A 19,112-nucleotide genomic window follows, 5' to 3' on the forward strand; every position below is an offset into this window, starting at 1 on the left:
AGAACAGTAGCAACTATAGTAATTTATTTGTTAGTGAGGCTCATATTACTTGAAAATAAAATGTTGGGCACTCTGTTAATAGGTGTTTGCACATCTGTGTTATACATATGGGCAAGTTTTAAAAATGTTTTCTTTGGTTTTAACATGTAAATGTTTAATACTTAAATTTTTTAACCATTTTCTCAAGATCTGTAATGCAAGTGGTGGATTTTTGAATTTATCTCTCTTCTCACCAGCTGTTCCTGTCAATTTTAAGTGTATAAACTCCCTGGATGGCCTTCACATTTCTCAGTTTCATAGTTATATGAAAAGGCAAAAGGCTGTGAGAAGTGAGGCACTTGTTCTGTTTTAGAGTCTGTCTTCTTCACTTCTGCTTTTGAAGCTTCTCTTCTTGAAATCACATAAAATCTGTGTAAGAACAATCTCAGAACTCATCTGTTGGAGTCCCAGGAGGTAGGATACTGGCTTTACCTGCAAGAAGAGAGGAACCAACTTATACTGCCCAAACAGCTGTGCTGAACAGAAAAACCTGTAGCAGAGCTGCTGTAATAAACAAGGGGCAAAAAGACTGGGAAAAAGAAGAAACTACCATGCCTGAATGTGTTTGGATGTGGTGGTGACAGGGGCATGACTGAGCTGTCATGGGCACTGTGGCAGGTCACTTCTGCCTGTACCACTTCCTGCTTGGTTTCTGTCTGCCTTGTGTTTAAAAGCCTTCACACTCCCTAGGCAATCTGTCCCAGGTTCTCCTGTTAAAAAGCTTTTGCAGGGAATAGGGGTACACCATCTAAAGGTCTTGCCTGAATTCCCTTCTTGAGCTTGAAATGCATTGCTTTGTGTCCCTCAATTTTATTTTCCTTTTGACTAAAAACAATCAAAAGAAAAATCTGCACTCTGTTCAGTTTCTCTAGTGGATTGTATTTCCTGGCCTCCTATCACTCTGCATCCTCTTCCTGGAATCTCTTTAGATGCTCAGCATATGGTGTGCCATGGTTTCAGCTGGACACAGCACTCCAGCTGAGCCTTTGCAAATGTGAATGCAACAGGAGGGGTTACTTCATTACACCTTGGGGCTGAGACTTTGGTTTATATGTCCTCATGTAGGGTTTGCCTTTTCCTTAACAATTCATTGTTCAGGTTCAGTTTGGCAGGTCTACATCTCCAAGATACTTTTCTAAATTACTTTTTAGTGAGTTGTTCACTGTTCTTTATGTGATTGCATCTGTCAGGTTATATAGTATGTTGTATTTCTGGCCTTGCTGGATTGCATTTTACTATTTCAGGTAGTTTGGGCTTCTCTTTGTTGCTCCTTCCAAAAAGGACTCCCTTGTCCCCTCTTTTCTGCAGTGTCTCCATGTTTCCTGTTAGCAATTAAGCTTCACCACAACTCCATACTCCCATTTAAATACTTTACAGTGGATGCATCTCTCATTCTGAATGGTGTCTCTGTAGGCAGCTGGGGAACTGGGGTGTTTTCAGAATAGCAGTGGCTCTGGCAGAGCTGGGAGGTTTGTGTTTCAGAGTTGCAGGCCTCTAGGCACACACCAGTTCATAACTAGTTTATGCAGTTATTTATTGGGTTTGGCCTGCAACTGTTACCAAGAGGTTTAAGGAGGTAGGGCAGCTGGCAGAGAACAAATGAGAAGGTTGTTGCTCCTTTATTTGCTTGGTTATTGCAGGACTTGAGAGTCTTAATCATAGGCCACATTCAACAGTGTGCTGGGCAGCATGGAAATGCAGACAGGGCCCTTACCAACCACAGCTTGAAGCAGAACAGAGAAATAAATTACATTTGGAAGATTGATAATGATAGCTATGCATTACCTACCTAAAGGAGACAAAACCAAATTAGAACTGCTAAAAATGCAGATAAACTCTTGATATATATAGACACACATAATCACTGCAGCCCAATAAAATTATACTTGCTGTCTTCATCCAGGGTCAAAACTGCTTGGTGGATTAGGATTTTTCTTGTAGTTAATTAACATTCATCATCATGGTGGAAAGCAGGTTAACAGAGTTGAGAGTGGAAAACAACAATGTCAGATGTTGGTGAGACCTTACATAGACATATGGAAGATGAAAACCTCTGAAAAATGATTCTGTGTGGCCACTACTTGGAGCAGACTCTGCTATTGGAAGGGGAAAAAGAAAGCAAATCATAGTGAGTCTTGTAACCTAAAGTTACAGCTCTTGCATTCACTGTGAGCATGATTACCTTAGAAAAGGATGCATATGAACCAGGATGATCATATAATATTAGGAGCAGTTCAGTTTATAGTGGGAAAATAATTTCTGCTTAATATCAATGAGGAGATTTTGGAGAACCTCTATTCAGTATTAGATGGCACAATCACACCTCTTAGTAATGCACTGGTGTTGCTGACCACTTTGAAGGGCAGAGCCTCCATTTACTCCATTTATACCAAACACAGAAAAAAATTGCACTAGTAACAACAAGGCAGAGCTTAAAAAGCTTAGTCAATGCTTTGTCAACAGATTTGGTGGGTTGTTTTTTCTTAAATTGGAATCACTCCTGAAAAGGCAAGCTAAACATAAAAGTGCTTTGATAAGTATCCAGAGATGCAAAGTTGCAAAATTGTGTTAAGTGGAACACATGAGTGGAATCGTTCTGCAGACCTCTCTTATTTGTCCTCAGTATAAGAACTGAAGTAGTAAAAACTTAAAAATCACAAAATCTTGGTGAATTCTGAAAGAACATTTTTTAAAGGAAAATAAAGGTAGATAGTTCTTTTTCAGTTCACTTTCTACCCAAAAACCATTTAAATCACTCATTTTCTCTGGGCTTTTGTCTGCTTATGATGCAGCACAAATTCATCAGTGTGCAATTTTATTAATGATAAGCTAGTTTGCATCTTCATTTAGCAGTTGATTTGATTTTATCAACAGTGCTCAGAGGTACTGATAAAATATTATCTTCCCTTAGATTAATTATTTCTTCTCTGTCCTTGAGTTATCTCACAGGAGATTTATGGGACATGGGGAGCCTCTAAGAACTATTATTGTTCACAGTAACTAGTGTTTCAACTGTGTAGATGAAGGGTATAAAGAAAGAGATTATTTCCTTAGTTCCAGCTTCTATTCTCACAGACAGGGAAAAATTGCTACATAAATTCTCCCTGGCAACTCCCTGAACTGCTTGCTCTTCATCCAATTTGTCAATTATTCTTGAAAGAACCAGTGTACAGAGATCCCTGCTAACAGCTAAAAATAGTCTGGATGCAGAAATGCTTCAAAGCATAATGCCTGAAATCACAGAGTCATATTTCACCAGTAAGGACATCCCTGACTTTTTCTTTCTGCTTAGTGGAGGCTTTTGAACTGATAGTGCTCATTCTAGTTGATCTGGTGTCATTAGAAATTTGATCTGTTGATTTATTGAGAGTTGAATATTAGTTGTGAGTTATGATACAAGTTTATTGGCTTTTGCTGTCTTGTTCATGTTTTACCTAAGAAACAAAAGATTGCTGCAAACTGTCCTTAGTCTTAGGGCTTAAAAAAAATGTTTCTCTTTTGTTACTTGTTTTTCTCTGCCCTGCTCCAAGAGTATTACAAGGGTGCTTCATCACATTCCTTGGTGTTCCTGGTATGAAGTCCCTTCAAAGTCTTAGTTCTGACATCTGTCTGGAAACTGTACCATCAGCTGGAATTTTTGCTGGGTTGCTTTATATTAGACTTGGAATCATTTTTTCCCTAAGCATTATTACAACAATGAATGAAAACTCATACTTCTCTTCTGCTTCTTGCTACTCACTGAGTGATTTTTCTTCATTGTACAAATGACTGCTACAAATCTGAAAATAATAGTACTGTCTCCACAGGAAGCTTGAAATCAATACCATCTGAACCTTAGAATTATTTTTTCTAAGATAGCACCTCAGGTATTTTACAGGACTTTAGTTTTTCCTTGACCATTCTCAAGGGATTTTTTTTTTCCCTTCTACCATTTTGGGTTTTTTTAATTCATGTAGGGGTGCAAATGAGTAACTTGAAATTCAAGTTTATCTCAGAAAGTAAATTATATGTAGCTATAATTTGAGTGAGAAAATGCATATGGAACTGCTTCACAGTACTTTTAATGACCTTTTTATTTCAGTTGGTACTTCAGAAAAAATATTCATAGGAAAGTGATTTGAAACTGATTTTGAAACATGCACTGTCTGGTGTAGAAGATCTCTCTTTTCTTTCAAACTAAAAAGCATTCATGATTTTTTTAATATTCTACTAGCCACATGCAGAATTTTTGTAGGTGTTTAGTGATTTATAGTGCTTCTGATTTTGGGTATCCAACTTGACATCAGTAAACATGGTATGGTTCTCTAAGGAAGAGCGAGAAGAGCCCTGTGAAATTGCTTGGCTGTTGAAAGTCATGAACAAAGCTTCTTGGCCATGTAGGCAAATGCATGGATCCTCTTGAGGCTTTGATACAAGCTGACACTTGACATCTCCATTTTTAAGATGGAATTTTCTCTGTGCAAGAATTTTTTGGGTATGAGCTTACAGGTGAAATTTGAGCACCTGAACTGTGCAGATGCTCCAACATTAGGGAGAAAATCCAACAGTAGTTGTGTCATTTTCCTGAAGCTTGTAAACACTCAGCAGTGAGGCTATGTTGAGATGGCCGAGAAAGTTTGAAGCAAGATGGAGTCAAAACCAGGGAAGGTGAATTAGTTACTAATTCTAGTTACTAGTGAATGTTAGTTAGCTAGTTTGAGTGAATGCATCTCTCTCATCTCACAGTGTGTCAGATTAGGTGTGTCAGCACATCAGAAAACCATAAATCAAAATAGTTATTGTGAAGTAGCTTGCAAAAAGTCAGTTCTTCCTCTTGCTTACCCCATGGGAAGTTGCATCTATGTTTTTGTTCTTGGAGTGTTTCTCATTACAATTTGAACTGATTTCCAGCATGGTAAAAATGAGTAGTGTTTATTTTCTAATGCCTACACAGTACTGCAGTGAGTTGTCTCTTGTCAGAGCAGTTTACTGAGTGAAGTAAAGCTTGATTTAATGAAAGAAAATGGACTAGCCAGCAGCTGTTATTTATGGTTTTATTCATAATGGTGTGCTACTTCCATCAAGACACCCCTTTGTTTGTCTCATGCTATACTACTTCACAGTAGTACATTTCCTGAATGCATGAGCACAGAGGTAATTCAGAAAAGAGACTGTAACTTACAAAGACCCCTGGGACATTTTTCTGTTTAACATGACAAGAGTGTATATTTAAATGAAAAGGTAAATTTATCTGCCTCATATCTGTCTGTCTCTTCACTGTACACTAAGTCATCTTCAAGACAAATTGAGGAAAGAAGAGGAATAACTGTACTTGGCAGATTTAAATTATTCTGCTGCAGGAAGCTCTGAGATTGCACTGAAAGGGGCAAAGGATAAACAGAAGAGGCAAGAAGCCTCTCTACAGAGGTACAGGGTGTGTGGGGGTCTCATTGGATCCCATTACAACTAATGCTTTATGTAAGGGGGATGATACCTTTTAACTTATATAGAAAAGAGTGATTTAAGAGCAGTTTCTGCCATGACAGTCTTGCAGGATTTCCCATCTTTCACCTGTATTTTTCTCTTGTCTTCCCCTGCATCCTCCCACCACCCTGTGAGATACCTCCCTGCAGTTAGGCAGCTAGGAGACATTTCCTCTAAGAGACCATCTCCTGGCACTTTGCCTCTGTCAGCATGAGTCTGCTTTTTGTGCTGGTGGGTGGGTGGGTGGTGAAACAATTTCTTCTGAGCAGTTTCTTGATTATTTTCATAGTGCTTTTGCAAATGTCTTTGGTGGGTGTCCTTCTTTTTGGGTTTTACCTGCATGAATTTTTACTGTACTGAGTTACTTTGGCCCCTCTCCAGCTCAGTGTTAAGCAAGCTTTGCAACCCACACAGAATTGCTTTGAAGCTAATTTAAGAGGCTTAAAGAAGATTGATGAGGATTCCCCTCTAAAGAAAGGAAACCTCAGATCCTGTGGATTTGCTCTGTAGTGGTAACAGTTCTCTGTTATTTTTCCTGACTTGTGATTCATGTTCTATATAAGAACACAAAAACTGGTGTTTAGTAAGAGCTGTTTTTATGTGTGGCCATTGGCTGGCTGCCAGAGCTGCCTATGGGGCCACTGCAGATCTTACACTTGGGTCCATGCCACTGCTGCAATAAATGGGGAGTTTTGCTTGTGATGTGCAATGATCTTTAACCCCAGACTAGTGTCTGTTTTGTAAGATCAGAGGTGATGAGGGATGGAATGGGCTGTGGACAGATGGGGGGAAGGCAGCACATGATTCTGCTTGAATCAGTGAGTTTTCTGCCCTGGCATCTCAAGAGAGGATTTTTCCCTGCCTGCCAGCACTGATGTTCAGACTTGCTCTTTGTGACTTGCCCTCCTGAAGCAGCCAGTGTTAGCCCTTGTCAGTGGGGGATGTTGCTCTGTGGCATTGTTCTGGCTCTGTTATCTCTGTACCTAAACATAGGTTTGAAAACTTTGATGCCACCATCTGTGAAGGAAGGCTTTCTCTAGGGACTATTCCTCTAAGTTTACTGTTCCAGTCACCTTTCAAAGATACTGGTGTGGGATTTTTAAAACAGTGAACATTTAACAAAGCATTTGTGATATTTGGCAAAATGTGAGCAATGTTATGTGATTTGCTATGAATTCCTTATACTTTTCTTCCCCAAATCTCAAAACATACATGTTGGTGTCTGATGAGAAATCTTTACTTAACAAGGGGAATACTTTATGTGAAACTGGATGTTTGAAACTCAGTTCCAAGTAGTCATTCCCTGTAGCCCCTGTGCCAGGGGTTGCTGGGACTGAACAAACAGTGTGTTTTGCCTCCCCAGTGTGTCTGTAACTTTGTGGTGGCTGCAGCAGTGTGTGAGAGCAGCTGCTCTTACCTAGAAGTAGAAAAATATTGCTAAATCCCACAAAACTGCTAAATCCTGTGTTTGTTTCAAATGAAAAGGAATTATCTCTGAAAAACTGTATAGGACATATTGGAAAAAATTATTTTAAAGGCATTGTTGTGGCGTTAATCAACCTAAATTATTGAACATGAATTTTTAATAAGGAGCATTCCAGCTTGATTTATATGCCATTTTAGTTGCTCTTTGTAAAATTTTTTGGCATTTCACACAATGGATGTCAATTAATGACAAGTGTGATTCTTACCTGTTTTTAATCAAGTGCACACAGATATGGAAACAATTGCTGTTCCTGGTATGTAATACCTAATCTTGAAAGAGAATTTGGGAGAGATTATTAAAATAACTCCTGGCTTCCTATGAATAATTAGCCTGCTGTGACTTAGGGGGTGTTTTCAAGTCTCAGAAATTAAAGTTTCTACTAGTGTGTAAAATTCATGTTTTATCTACAGGACATAGCTCTTTCTTGACAAGACAAATTATTCACTTTTTAACTGGATTTTAATGCTTTGCCATTAATGAGAAAGTCAGGCAAATGATAAAAATTTGTGAACATTCAGATACTGTTCACAGTTCAAAAAATAGATACATTAGACCCAAATGGACAAGAGTATTCTGGATTTGTGTTTTACAGCTGCATTTCAAAACCTGTGTTGAATCTTACCTTAGAAGGTGAATTTTAAATATGTAAAGGTTTGGGGTTGGTTTTTGTGTAGAAGGATTTTAGGTTTTGTAAAAGCAAGATGAGTTCAGGTGCACTTTTCTTACCCAAACAATTATAATTACTTACATCTTTTGATCTCTCCATTATATAAACACATAAAATAGTTCTGAAAGGGAGAAAATGTAAAACTAAATACTCAGAAGTTGCTGAGGTTTTTAATTTTTAAAAATTGAAGTTTCTATTCAATGTCAGTAATTTTAGGTATTTTTAGTTATGTGGCACAATGTGAGTGTGCAGCAGATTAGTTTTATTTATTTATTGGGATGATTGTGTCAATTTCTTTAAAATTCAAAGGTACTGATTTCATATTTACAAGAGAAGTGCATATTGGATGATTGCCAAAATTATTTTTCATTCTGTGTATATCAATGTCTGGCTGTGTTATCTCTGTAGATAAATGAAAGAAAAACTTCATCTGCAGCATCTGTTTTTCAGACCTTTTGGTTTTCTAAAATACTTTGTTTTGCCTCCTGGTGACATGAGATGGAGGGGATTCTTCTTGTCATTGCAGAGGCAGAGGTGGATAAATACTGAGCCTTTCTGAATTTAGGTCTGTGTCTACAGTGCCTGCTGGTAGTTCCCCTCTTTCCTAAGTGAAGATTCACCTAATATAAATACTGCACATTTAAAGCAGATGATAATTAGGAGGACAAAGACCTCCCCAGGAATGGATGTATTGAACTTCTTTATCCTGCTTAACCCCTAAGTAAATTTACAAGCCAGAGCACAGAGCTGTTAACTGCATTTGCTTGTAAAACTTACTCTGTAAACTGTCTTTGACTAAACATGCATTGTCTTTTTCTGGTGAAAACAAAGTCTAAATTGCTTTCAAATGCTAAGTTTAAAAATCAAAAGAAAGTAACACACCACTCTATAAATACATATGTATGCACTAAAGAAGAATGATTAAGATTGGGCTCTATTTCACTTATATAGCTTAATTTTAATGTAATTTGTAGCAATGAGTAACTGTGCAAACAGTGTTGCTTTCTCCTTCCATCACAATAAGTAGACTAGGAGCTATAAATGTATACTTCAGGCTCTGCCATCTGAATTTGAAGGTGTTTCTGGCCCTGAGACCCCACTGCCATGTGACACAGGGACATTAATGTGAGACTGATAGTTACAACTATTCCAGGGCTGTTCTGCTGCTCCAGCACTGTGGTCCTGGAATAGCACCAAGGGCTGCACACAGCAGGAGTGCCCTGTCAACCACACAGCATTGCTCTTGCATTCCTAAAGGCTGAAGGTACTTATTTTTAGCATGTCCCTCTCTGAATGGTGAGTTTCAGCATTCATAATAATCTTTCTGAAGTTTTTTTCTCCATCCTTTTCCCTTCAAATTAATTTTCCTAACTTGTCCTCTTCTTATATATGCTGACCTTAGTGACTTAAGACCTTATTGGAAATTATATGAACGATGAGTAATATAATGTGATTGGCACAAGTGGATCTCTCCTATCTGTGATAACACAGGAAAAGGTAGTACCCTTTTATGAGCATTTAGCACTGTAAAAGCTGACAGCATCTAAAGTTAGGCATGAAACACCATCTTGGGAAATCCTTTTTAGGGCTTGCCCTTTGCAGTTTACCTTAATCTTTGAGATAGAAGCACATCCCTTTATTGGTTACATGAATAAACCATTGGACTTGCTTCAGAGATAACAGCTAATTTAAAGGTGAGATTGAATCAGTTGTTGAAAATAGTCTATTTGGAGAAGCTTAAATGCCTTCACATATCTTAGTGTCTCACTGAATTGATTTCTGTCCCCCCTCTCTTGTGTTCTTGGAGGAAGAGGTAATAATTATTTTAGCAAAGATAGTACTGAAAACCCTTAAATTGCAAATTTAAGCAATGCCATGGAGCTTGACATGCATCTTTTTTTTTTTTCTGTTGAGATTTCATTTAATGGTATGTTATTTTATCTTAACTGATGACAATAAAAGCCCTACAGCAGTCAGTTTTCAGGGAGTTGTTATATAAAAGATAAAGTCCTCATTCAGAAACCAGCAATAAGATTAGTGGCATACTTTAATCATCAGGAAAGGACTGGCCAACTGCAGTAAGTTTCTGGAAATATAGAAGGGCTGGGTGCTTGCTTCCTGAGAATTTCCAGCAACAGCTGGAGTTGACAGATGATGTTTTAGGGAAGAGTCTCTGGACATCCTCATCATCAGCCTCAGCAGTTCTGTTCATCAGTTATTTTATTCGTTTATAGTGTTCAAGTAACTATTTAAAGTAAAAATCCATTATACTCTACTGTTCTGACAAGCACTTTGTCAGTTAAGATACAGTTATAGCAGTTGGAAACAGTGATTTTATCTGTGTAGAAACACCCTTAGGCATTTGGTTTTTTTGTTGGTTTTTTTTTTCATCCACTGTGGGTGCTGTGAAATACTGAATTTTTATCTGTAATATGTCTATATAACATTTTGGTAAAGCCTTTGGAGATGTGATTTCATTTGAAATTTCTCACATTTCTTTAGCAATGATTAAACTAAAATGAAATGAGATTACTTTGTTTTCAGCCATGTGGATTTACATGTTTCACATTACAGGCAATGCTCAGAATAAATGCATTGCATAGGTTCATATTACTGATGAGGTTCATGCTGTAAAAATAGAACCTGTTGATCATGTGCTTTACAAATCACTGTAGGACTATTTCCTTTAAAAGCAGAGATTGTAAACATGAAACTAAATTATAAGAATGTGTCATTCTTCATTTACTACATTTTGTTCTAATTCGAGTCGAAGCTACAGCGATGTTAAAGCAAGGCAGTGAAAAGGAATCAGCCAGAATTTTAGGACAAGCAACAAACTGCATTCACAGCCACGTGTTTTTCTTGATTGGCACAATATAACACAGTGGATCCCAAATTAGAGTATGCAGGCAGAGACATGCATCAAAACAAGATGTGGGAACTGTGTTAAACAATTGCAGTCTATGTTTGTGTACGTGGGGTTCAGCTTTCAACTTCACACGGTGCTGTGGCAGCAATAGAAAGATGTATGAAAGCCTGTGCTGTGTGGATACTTTGTGTTTTGGGAGCTAGTTTCCTTTCAGGAAGAAAGCCAGTGAGCAGTTCAGTTATCTTATTTTCTGGACTGGGGATTCTGCAAGGTTCTAGTTGCCTAGTAATGTCTGAAAATGCACCAAAGTGCCACAAAAGTTTCTGTCATGGCTTGTCTTACTACTCTGACAAGGTTGAAGTGTCCCTGAGACAACCTGAAAGAGTGGGCAATGCTTAGTCCACTTTTGCTGGATACAGACTTGCCTTGGTAAATTCATCTGTGCAGGAAATCTGGTTTTAGTTCTGTTTGTTCTCTGTGCCAGCTCAGTCTTTGCTCCTTTCACATGTGATGGACCATGCAGCCCTTGTGTTTTGACAGTCTTCCCTTGAAGAGAGCTGTATTCTTTTTGTAACATTTTCTTGAACCCTCTTGTGTGTAGAATTGAAGGATAAGGTGCCTAAAGGTGATACCATCATACCCTTTGTATTGTCTCTTTTTGATACATTTTCCAGAGCTGCTAAGCAACCAAGCAGGTGGTGCCCAGTACTGAACCTGACCTGGGCAATTGCTGCAAGTTGCTTGGAAGGTTTTACCCATCAGACCCCATAGAAATGGTCACCTCTGATTGTTGTTAACAGCACTTGTGGAAAGTTACAGCACTAAGAGCATTTTGTATTTCTTTTTCTCTTGTCTTAGGTTTTCTACCCTAGCAAAGATGGCACCAAGATCCCAATGTTTATTATTCACAAGAAAGGAATTAAATTAGATGGTTCTCACCCTGCCTTCTTGTATGGATATGGAGGCTTCAACATATCAATTACACCAAGCTACAGGTAAGCAGGGTGATCCACACCTTCTTCTGAAGTATCTGGTATTAGCAGCTGTCACCATGAATCTGACAGGATGCATTTCAGGTTCCTAAGAAGCAAGATGAGGGCCATAAGGGCTGACCAGGCATCATTTGTCTGCTTTGTTAGTTCAGAATTCGAGGGTTTTACCCAGGCTCACAGAAGAAATTATGTCAGAACAGAGGAGTGCTCTGCTGTCCTGAGGTTTACAGCAGTCACCCTGCCCTTAGGGTTACACCTTAACCTCTTCTTGCTCTGTCACTGAGTTCAACAGAAAAACATGGACAAATATATTAAGGAAATATTTGAGCCCATTGCTGAACGAATACCATAGGAAATTTTCTTTATTCCAAGTGAAACAATTACCTATGTCTAAATATTATGGAAAATCAAGTGTTTGACTAACTTAATATAAATAATTAAAATTTGGCTGCATTTTCATATTATTCTTTTGAGATTACATCAGAAACAAAATCCTTCTGTGGCCCATATGATCAGGAAAGAGGATTGTGTCTTGAGGCATGAATGATACTGTCCTCACAAATGCAAAGCAACACATTGTAAACCAAAAATGCTGTGTTCAGATCAGGCTTTGTAGCTCTCAAAAGCCAGAAGCTTTATTGCATAGAAGATCTCTTTAAAGAAAAGGCTGATTTCTTAAGCAAGGCAATTTGAATAGACTTGCCAAGAGGCAGTGCTTGAATACTTAAGAAATGCTCCTAGATGAGGCAGAGGAAAGCAGAAATGGAAGGGCTGAATAGAGAACAGTTTTTTCAGGAAGCAGAAGAGCAGCTCACTACAGAAGGATAATCTATTATAAAACAATACTATTAACTTTAGGTGCTATCAGTCTTGCTTTAGAGTTAGCACATTTCAAGTGCTTGCCTTTCTTATTTCCTGTGATTGTATTTCTGAATAGCATTTACACTTTCTTGTCCTTTTTAGCAAATACCTTGTCTAACAATGGACCTCCCATCTTGTACTTTGTGATTATTTGTAAGCTTTTTGTCTGCCTCATAAAGCTACACTTCTAATTTCCAGTGGTTCTTGAGAGACACAATTATATAACTAGCATAGTTTCAAAACTCTTTTTTACTTAGGTTTAACCACTGATTTATTACAGTTTATTGTAGATGCTGAGAACTGTTACAAAACTTACCATGTTTTCATTTTTAAAGAATGTAAAATGACTATTACATATCTATTGATTTAAGGTAAAATTTCACATATTGGAGAGCTGGTTGCTGGCAGAAGGAGAAGGTATTTTACAGTCCCTACTTCCACCTCCCATCCATTGGCCCTGGTGATTGCTGCATCCTTTGCTAAGCTGATTTACCTCACAAGAATGACAGAAAACTATCCCAGCAAAACGGAGTGGGTGGGTTTCTGCCATTTTGGCAAGCTAAAAATTGATTCTCGTAGGAGTCCAGCAAACAGCAGCAAAAGGGTGCAGCTGACATTTAGAAGAGAGGAAGATGGGAGGTAGGAGCAGTGACCTATATTTTCCTGAACCCTGTGAAACCTTCATTATACAGTTCATAAATTAAGAATATGAATCTGTAACAGTCCCTTAAAAGTAAATGCACAGAGAACTATCAGTGACCTCCAAATCAAAATATATTATCCCATTGCCAATGTAAATAAAACATGATTGGCCACACCTCCCTCCTTACTCTTTCCTTGTAATATCAAGATAAAATTTCTCAGCTTTCTCTTTCTAAAAAGAAAAAAAAGAAAAGCCAAAGCTTTCAAATACATGTTTATGACTAATAACCTGAGAGTTGAGTACTTGGTGAGGAAATGTTTTCCAAAAGTAGGGAGGAAAAATCAGGGAAAGGGAATTGTAGGAGGGAATTTATGTCAGAAAGGCAGGATGTCCAGTTCACCCTTTACCTGGCAGATTCCACTAATGTTTTACTCCATCTCTGTTACTACATTCTGCAGCACTCCACAAGGAGTTCCCAAATCCAAGTGCTGTTCTATCCACAGCCCAACACCACGATTTGGTGGTGGGATTTTTTGGTTTGTTTTTGGGTTTTTTGGGGTTTTTTTCTTTGGTTTTTTTTGGTTGGTTGGTTTTTGTTTTATTTTATGACCACAGGCATGAGTGCTAGAAAGCAGCCAGAGGATGGCCAAGGCTGAGGCTTGCTACATCACTCACCTGATTCTGAGCTGAGATGTAGCCATGGAAATGTAACCAGCAGGAGCCAGCTTACCTTTAAAGAAAAACAAACAAAAAATTCCTGGCTAAATACTCCTAGGCTTTTTTACTTAAACTTTCCACAAAGCATTCCATCTTCTCCTTTCCAGTGGTTCAATTCTGTCCTGTATGTCTTCCAGCCTGTACAGTATTTTCTTACTGGTATTTCACACCCATGAGCATGAGCCAGCTCTCTGGTTTGGGGAACTTATTTCTGCTTACTTCACAAACTGGTGTTCCTTTTCATATCAAAAATGAAAAAAATCTTTTTCACTGAAAGCAATAGAAACAAACCAACAGGTTACAGGATCCAGAAATAACTGCAGGAATGCTAGGCCAAAGTCATTAAGTCAGTTACAGTAGTGGTTTATTTTTGAATGCAAGCATGCATTTTTCATATGCCTTTCTGGACTGGGGAGCTTCATTTGGTGGCATTTTGAGATGGTGCTTGCTAGAGCACTGTCATTAATTATACAGCCCACATAGCAAGTGCAAGTGAAGGCTGATGGAGCTGATACCAGTGGCTTGGCAGATCTGCTGGGGAAATGCCATCACAAACCCACCACTGATGCCTCAGATTTGGCTAACTTCACTGTAGAAACCAACATGTTTGCCTTCAGTGTTGTGCGTGTGCCTGCGTGGGTACAGGAGAAGCAATTTCTAAGTCATCCTGGAATACAGCTGGCTGTGCAGCAGACTGTGAAATTGCTTGTCACTGCCAGGTTGTTCCCAGCCTTTAAGCAAAGAGGTGGTGCAGGGAAGAGAGACTGTGAGCCTGGAGAAGGGTCAGCCCTCAGTGCAGAGTGGAGGATTACTCCTTTTGCTTATTCTGTTATTGCTCTCTTCAGCTCCACAAAAGCTTAAAAAGCAACCAAGTCCAGTGGCTCAGCACTTCTTCGCCATCACCTGTGCACTAGCCTGCATTTTTCTGTCAACTCTAACACCTCACAGCAGATGGTAATTCTGGGGAGGTGTTCTTGGTCTGTGAAGCACTGCTCTTCACATTGTTCTCTACTGTAAAAAAAACCAATATCTGATTTATTATTTCTTGTTTTATGCTCCGTAAGAGAGATTAGAGGGTATGGAAGGAGCTCTCCATGGTGGGAACTATCTTCTGACTCCTCCACTGACTCCATCTTGACCCTGTTGCCCTTTCCTTTACCCTGCTTCCAGGAGAGAAGGAAGAGCAGGGATAATGAGCAAAGGGCTACAGAGACTGTTGGGAAGGGCAGGGAGCCAGCCTTTGTTTTGCAGAATGAGACATTCCATAGCCATGCAGGCTGACTGGGCAGTTTGCTGTGACTCAGACACCAAACTGACTTGAAATCAAATCTGGAAGCAAGAATCCACCTGGAAAAACACAGCAGGCAGTAATAGGGTTGTGTGTGAAACTTGAGCTTTGTGCTGTCTGATTACTTGGAATTTTCACTTTTTAAAAAATAATAAGTTTGGATTTTATACTTATAAAACCTGGTTCCTTGAACTTAAAGGTCAAGAGAAAAACTTTGAGAAGGTTTGTTACAAATACTCAAAATATTGGTCAAGTTAGGGTCCTGACTCACCATGATTCTTCAGATGGGCACAGTTTCTTTCAGCAGATGGAAGAGGATGGACTCTGTTGTGGAATATTTTCTTTTTTAAAGTATTCTCAGGCAGTATGTTTGGGAAGCAAGCTCTTACCTTACCTTTAATTCTTACTTGCTACTTCTGGTTATTAGGGAATCAAGTAAATTTAGACCAAGAGTTCCAAAGTTTGAGGTAGACAGGGAAAAGAAGTGCAGAATATTTTGGGAGGTTTTGGGACTCTACATACCAAAAATTAAGAAGCATTAAGAAGCCACAGTCCCATGAGGCAACCTCCTGCCAGGTTACACCACATTAGCTGCATAGCAACCTGTTGAAATTAAGAGGCCTGGAGACTGACAGAGTAATACTCTCTGACCTTTGCACAATGTGCTGATAGAATATCAATCTTGCATTTGATCAGCATGTCACAGCAGTCTAAGGAAAATGCAGTTCACAGTGATGGTCTCAAGAATTCATTTTACAGAAGCTGAGATAATTCATGACTCCTGAGCCACATGATGGGTCTGATAACCAGCCTAGGTGGAAGCTTTTCCTTTGATGGTTATGAAAATGCAGAAATCTCTTACCAGTTATCCTGGTGCTTTCCTTTTCATTTCCATCCTCCTTGATATATACTCTCAAGAACATGTGCCAGTACACAGGTAATTGCTTTGGGAGGTATGAAAACTCCACCTGTTGTGATACTACATCCACAGGAGACACACTGTAAGACTGCCATTTTTCAAACCATTTCTGATAAACAGCAGTGGGACTTAAAGGTAAAAAGACACAGCCCTTGCCCTTGTGGTTGAACAAATTTATTTTCTGCAGACAGTGGTTTCTGGGTGAGCAAAGAATTCAAGTAAATAAGAAATTTAAACCTACTAGAGGGGGAAAAAATACTTGTTGAGGTTAAATGTCAATATTTTACTTGTTTCCTTTGCATATGTGTGGTTGGCCTTCTGCAGCTTCTGCTATGTTAAGCTACTGCCTCAACAGATCAACAGTTAACATTTTAAAATTGTTAAATATAATTTGATTACTTCATTTAAAAAATATAGTAATGTCTTTGATACTTTTGCAATTTGGCATTTTAAAAAAATATGCTATATTAGCTTTCAGACAGTTTCAGGAGATAGTAGGGGAGGCAGAACCTGTAATTTTATGTTACACTATTTGTTTTGTATTTAGCAATGTGAGAGGAAAATGAATAAGAATGGGATTGTCCAGCTGCTGACTTGACTGCTGGCACAAAGGAATGGTAGATACAGAATTTTTCTTTGCAAACACAGTATTGCAAAGGTCCAAAAGAAGTAAATGAAGCAGAAATTAGGTTGAAAATACCTGCTCATAAACAAAAATCAAGTGCTGATCTTAAGTCTTAATTCTTTGATTTCCTCCTTTGGGCTAAATCTTCCTTTCCTCTCTGTAGAAGTGGAGGTCCCATAAAGGAGGAACAATTCAGAAAGCTATGGAGGTCCAGTGGTACTGCATAACTCTAGTCTGCAGACTAGACTGGACTAGACTGCAGGCTTTGAAGATAATTTTTGTAAATGGTGACACATTCTGAGTTGTCATCTGTTAGGCCAAACCACGGGCCACTCTCCTTCAAAGAGCAGAACTAAGGGAGGAAGAACAGACCAGCACTGGTTCCTTCCTCTCCTAAAGCTGCTGGGAGTTTCATTTCCATGGATAACCATCAAAAAAGCCTCTAACTACTCAGGTTCGCCATCAAGAGGGACTTAATTCACAATTTCATCATTGACTTTGGGAGAGATCTTTCCCTCAAAGTATTTTTGGAGAAGTGGTAGGTGTATAAAAATTAGAAAATAAAAATAATCCTCTTATCTGTTTGCTTTTTCAGCGTGTCAAGACTTATTTTTGTGCGACACCTGGGAGGAGTTCTAGCAGTGGCGAACATCAGGGGCGGGGGCGAATATGGAGAGACCTGGCACAAAGGTGAGTCAGTCAAAGCACAGGAACAAAACTGCAGGCTTAGCAATGAAAATTGCAACATTTTCTTTTCACTCCTTCTCCCATGTTCACATCTCCTTTTGCATTTTACTTATTCTGCAAAAAATTAATTTTTTTTCTGTACTTACATGTTAGATCTGTACGTTGTGCAGTGTTAATTTGATGGTTTTAATTAGATTATTTTTATTTTTGCACCCTACTTAAAAACAGTTTTTATAAAGACAGTATTTTCCAACAAAATCATTGAGGTTTTTTAAGCAATATCAAGTTCCCTGGAGTTAAACACAGGAAAATGCAGCTATTTATATTGAATTGATCTTATAAAAAATGTCTGCCTATTGCAAAAGATCTGGCTTGCTTTCACATACCTCTTCCATTATTGCAGGTTCCCAATTCTAAATCCCCAAGACAACAACACTGACTATTTAGACTCTCTTGTTATCAAACATGCACACACAAAAAAATTTGCAGAACTTTATGGAAGGTGTGAACTCTTGAGTTCAGAGTCTAAACTCTTCTGTATTGTTTTTGCATCATTTATGAATTGACCTTTTTTTTTTTAAATATTTGATGAATATGACTGGAAAAATGTCTTCACCAAAAGGATTTTCAAGGAGTAGAACAGGCTGCCCATGGAAGTGGTTGAGTCACCATCCCTGGAGGTATTTAAAAGACACATGGATGTGTCTTAGGGACATGGCAGTGCTGAGTTAACAGTTGAACTTGATCTTAAAGGTCTTTTCCAACCTAAATGGTTCTGTGATTCTGTGATTGAAGTTCATATGAAAACCGTCAGTTCCAGAAGTGCATTCAGATCATCCCCTCCAAACTCTTGGGGGATCCAACTTGTAGGCAATCATTTGACCTTTTAGGGTTTTCTTTAAGCTGACTGTCATGCCACAGGGAAACCCAGTCAAACACTGAAAAGCTGTCAATCTCTTTTCCCCTTTTCTGAACAGTTTTGATGTATTTCAGTCCATGTTTTTCCCATCTTGTCTTAATCATTTAATTGTCTTTGTCCACTTGCCTTATTGTTGACAGCTGTCCACATTCCTCCACCAGGGGAAAAAGCTTGGAAAAGTCCTTCTTATTTCAGGAACATACCTATCCTTATTTAATGGTGACACTTTACTCATATTCCAAGAATCTAGTGCATAAGTTGCTGGGAATGTTGTCAGCAAGGCAAATGTACCAAAACAATGGTGCTTGTGATCTAGCAATTTGCCATGGCAGTAAGCCATAATATCTTTTTATCAGACAAAATGGTATTTCCAGATCATTGCATCTTGATTTTTCTATTTCATCTGTGGTAACTATTTGTCTGGGTCATTTCCTCACAATTGAGTTAATTATGTAATAGTTTCATAAATAGAAGCTGTATGTGCTTGCAGATACAGGATATCATTGCTAAAGATGAAGTATCCTTCATTAATTTTAATTTGGAGATTGATTTGTAGTAGATATTAATAAAATTTATTTTAATATGATAATGCTTCCTTGATGCACCTATTTCCTGCTTGATTTTGACCCAAGTCTTTTATTGCAGTTTGAAATAAAATATGTATCTGTTCTTTTTTAATTCCAGAAGCAATTACAGGAGGTTTTTTTGCTTAGGTTTAATTTTATAAATATGATTCTGACCTTACACCAGCCTGGTGTTTTGAGCAAGGAGTAAGATTTATTTCTCCTTTATTGCCACATACTTAAAGACTTTTTTGTTGTCCCAGTATGTCTGTTTATTTGTTAAAAAAAACCAAAAACACAAAAACTTACAAATGTACTGGTTCCAGTTCTACCAGATCTTTATGACTAAATGTCAGACTTACTTTGCTAAACTT

At 38.3% G+C, this 19,112-nt stretch overlaps 1 protein-coding gene across 1 annotated transcript in view; it reads left to right on the top strand.

Moving 5' to 3' along the window:
• Positions 1-19,112, top strand: part of PREP (prolyl endopeptidase) — an 87,690-nt gene that overhangs the window by 58,982 nt on the left and 9,596 nt on the right. The window contains exons 11-12 of the mRNA XM_054629421.2: positions 11,383-11,519; positions 17,165-17,259. Of these exons, the coding sequence (XP_054485396.2) occupies positions 11,383-11,519; positions 17,165-17,259 (232 nt within the window). The remainder of the gene's footprint in view (positions 1-11,382; positions 11,520-17,164; positions 17,260-19,112) is intronic.

The sequence above is a fragment of the Agelaius phoeniceus genome, chromosome 3 (genome assembly GCF_051311805.1).
Source record: "Agelaius phoeniceus isolate bAgePho1 chromosome 3, bAgePho1.hap1, whole genome shotgun sequence".
Classification (NCBI taxonomy): Eukaryota; Metazoa; Chordata; class Aves; order Passeriformes; family Icteridae; genus Agelaius; species Agelaius phoeniceus.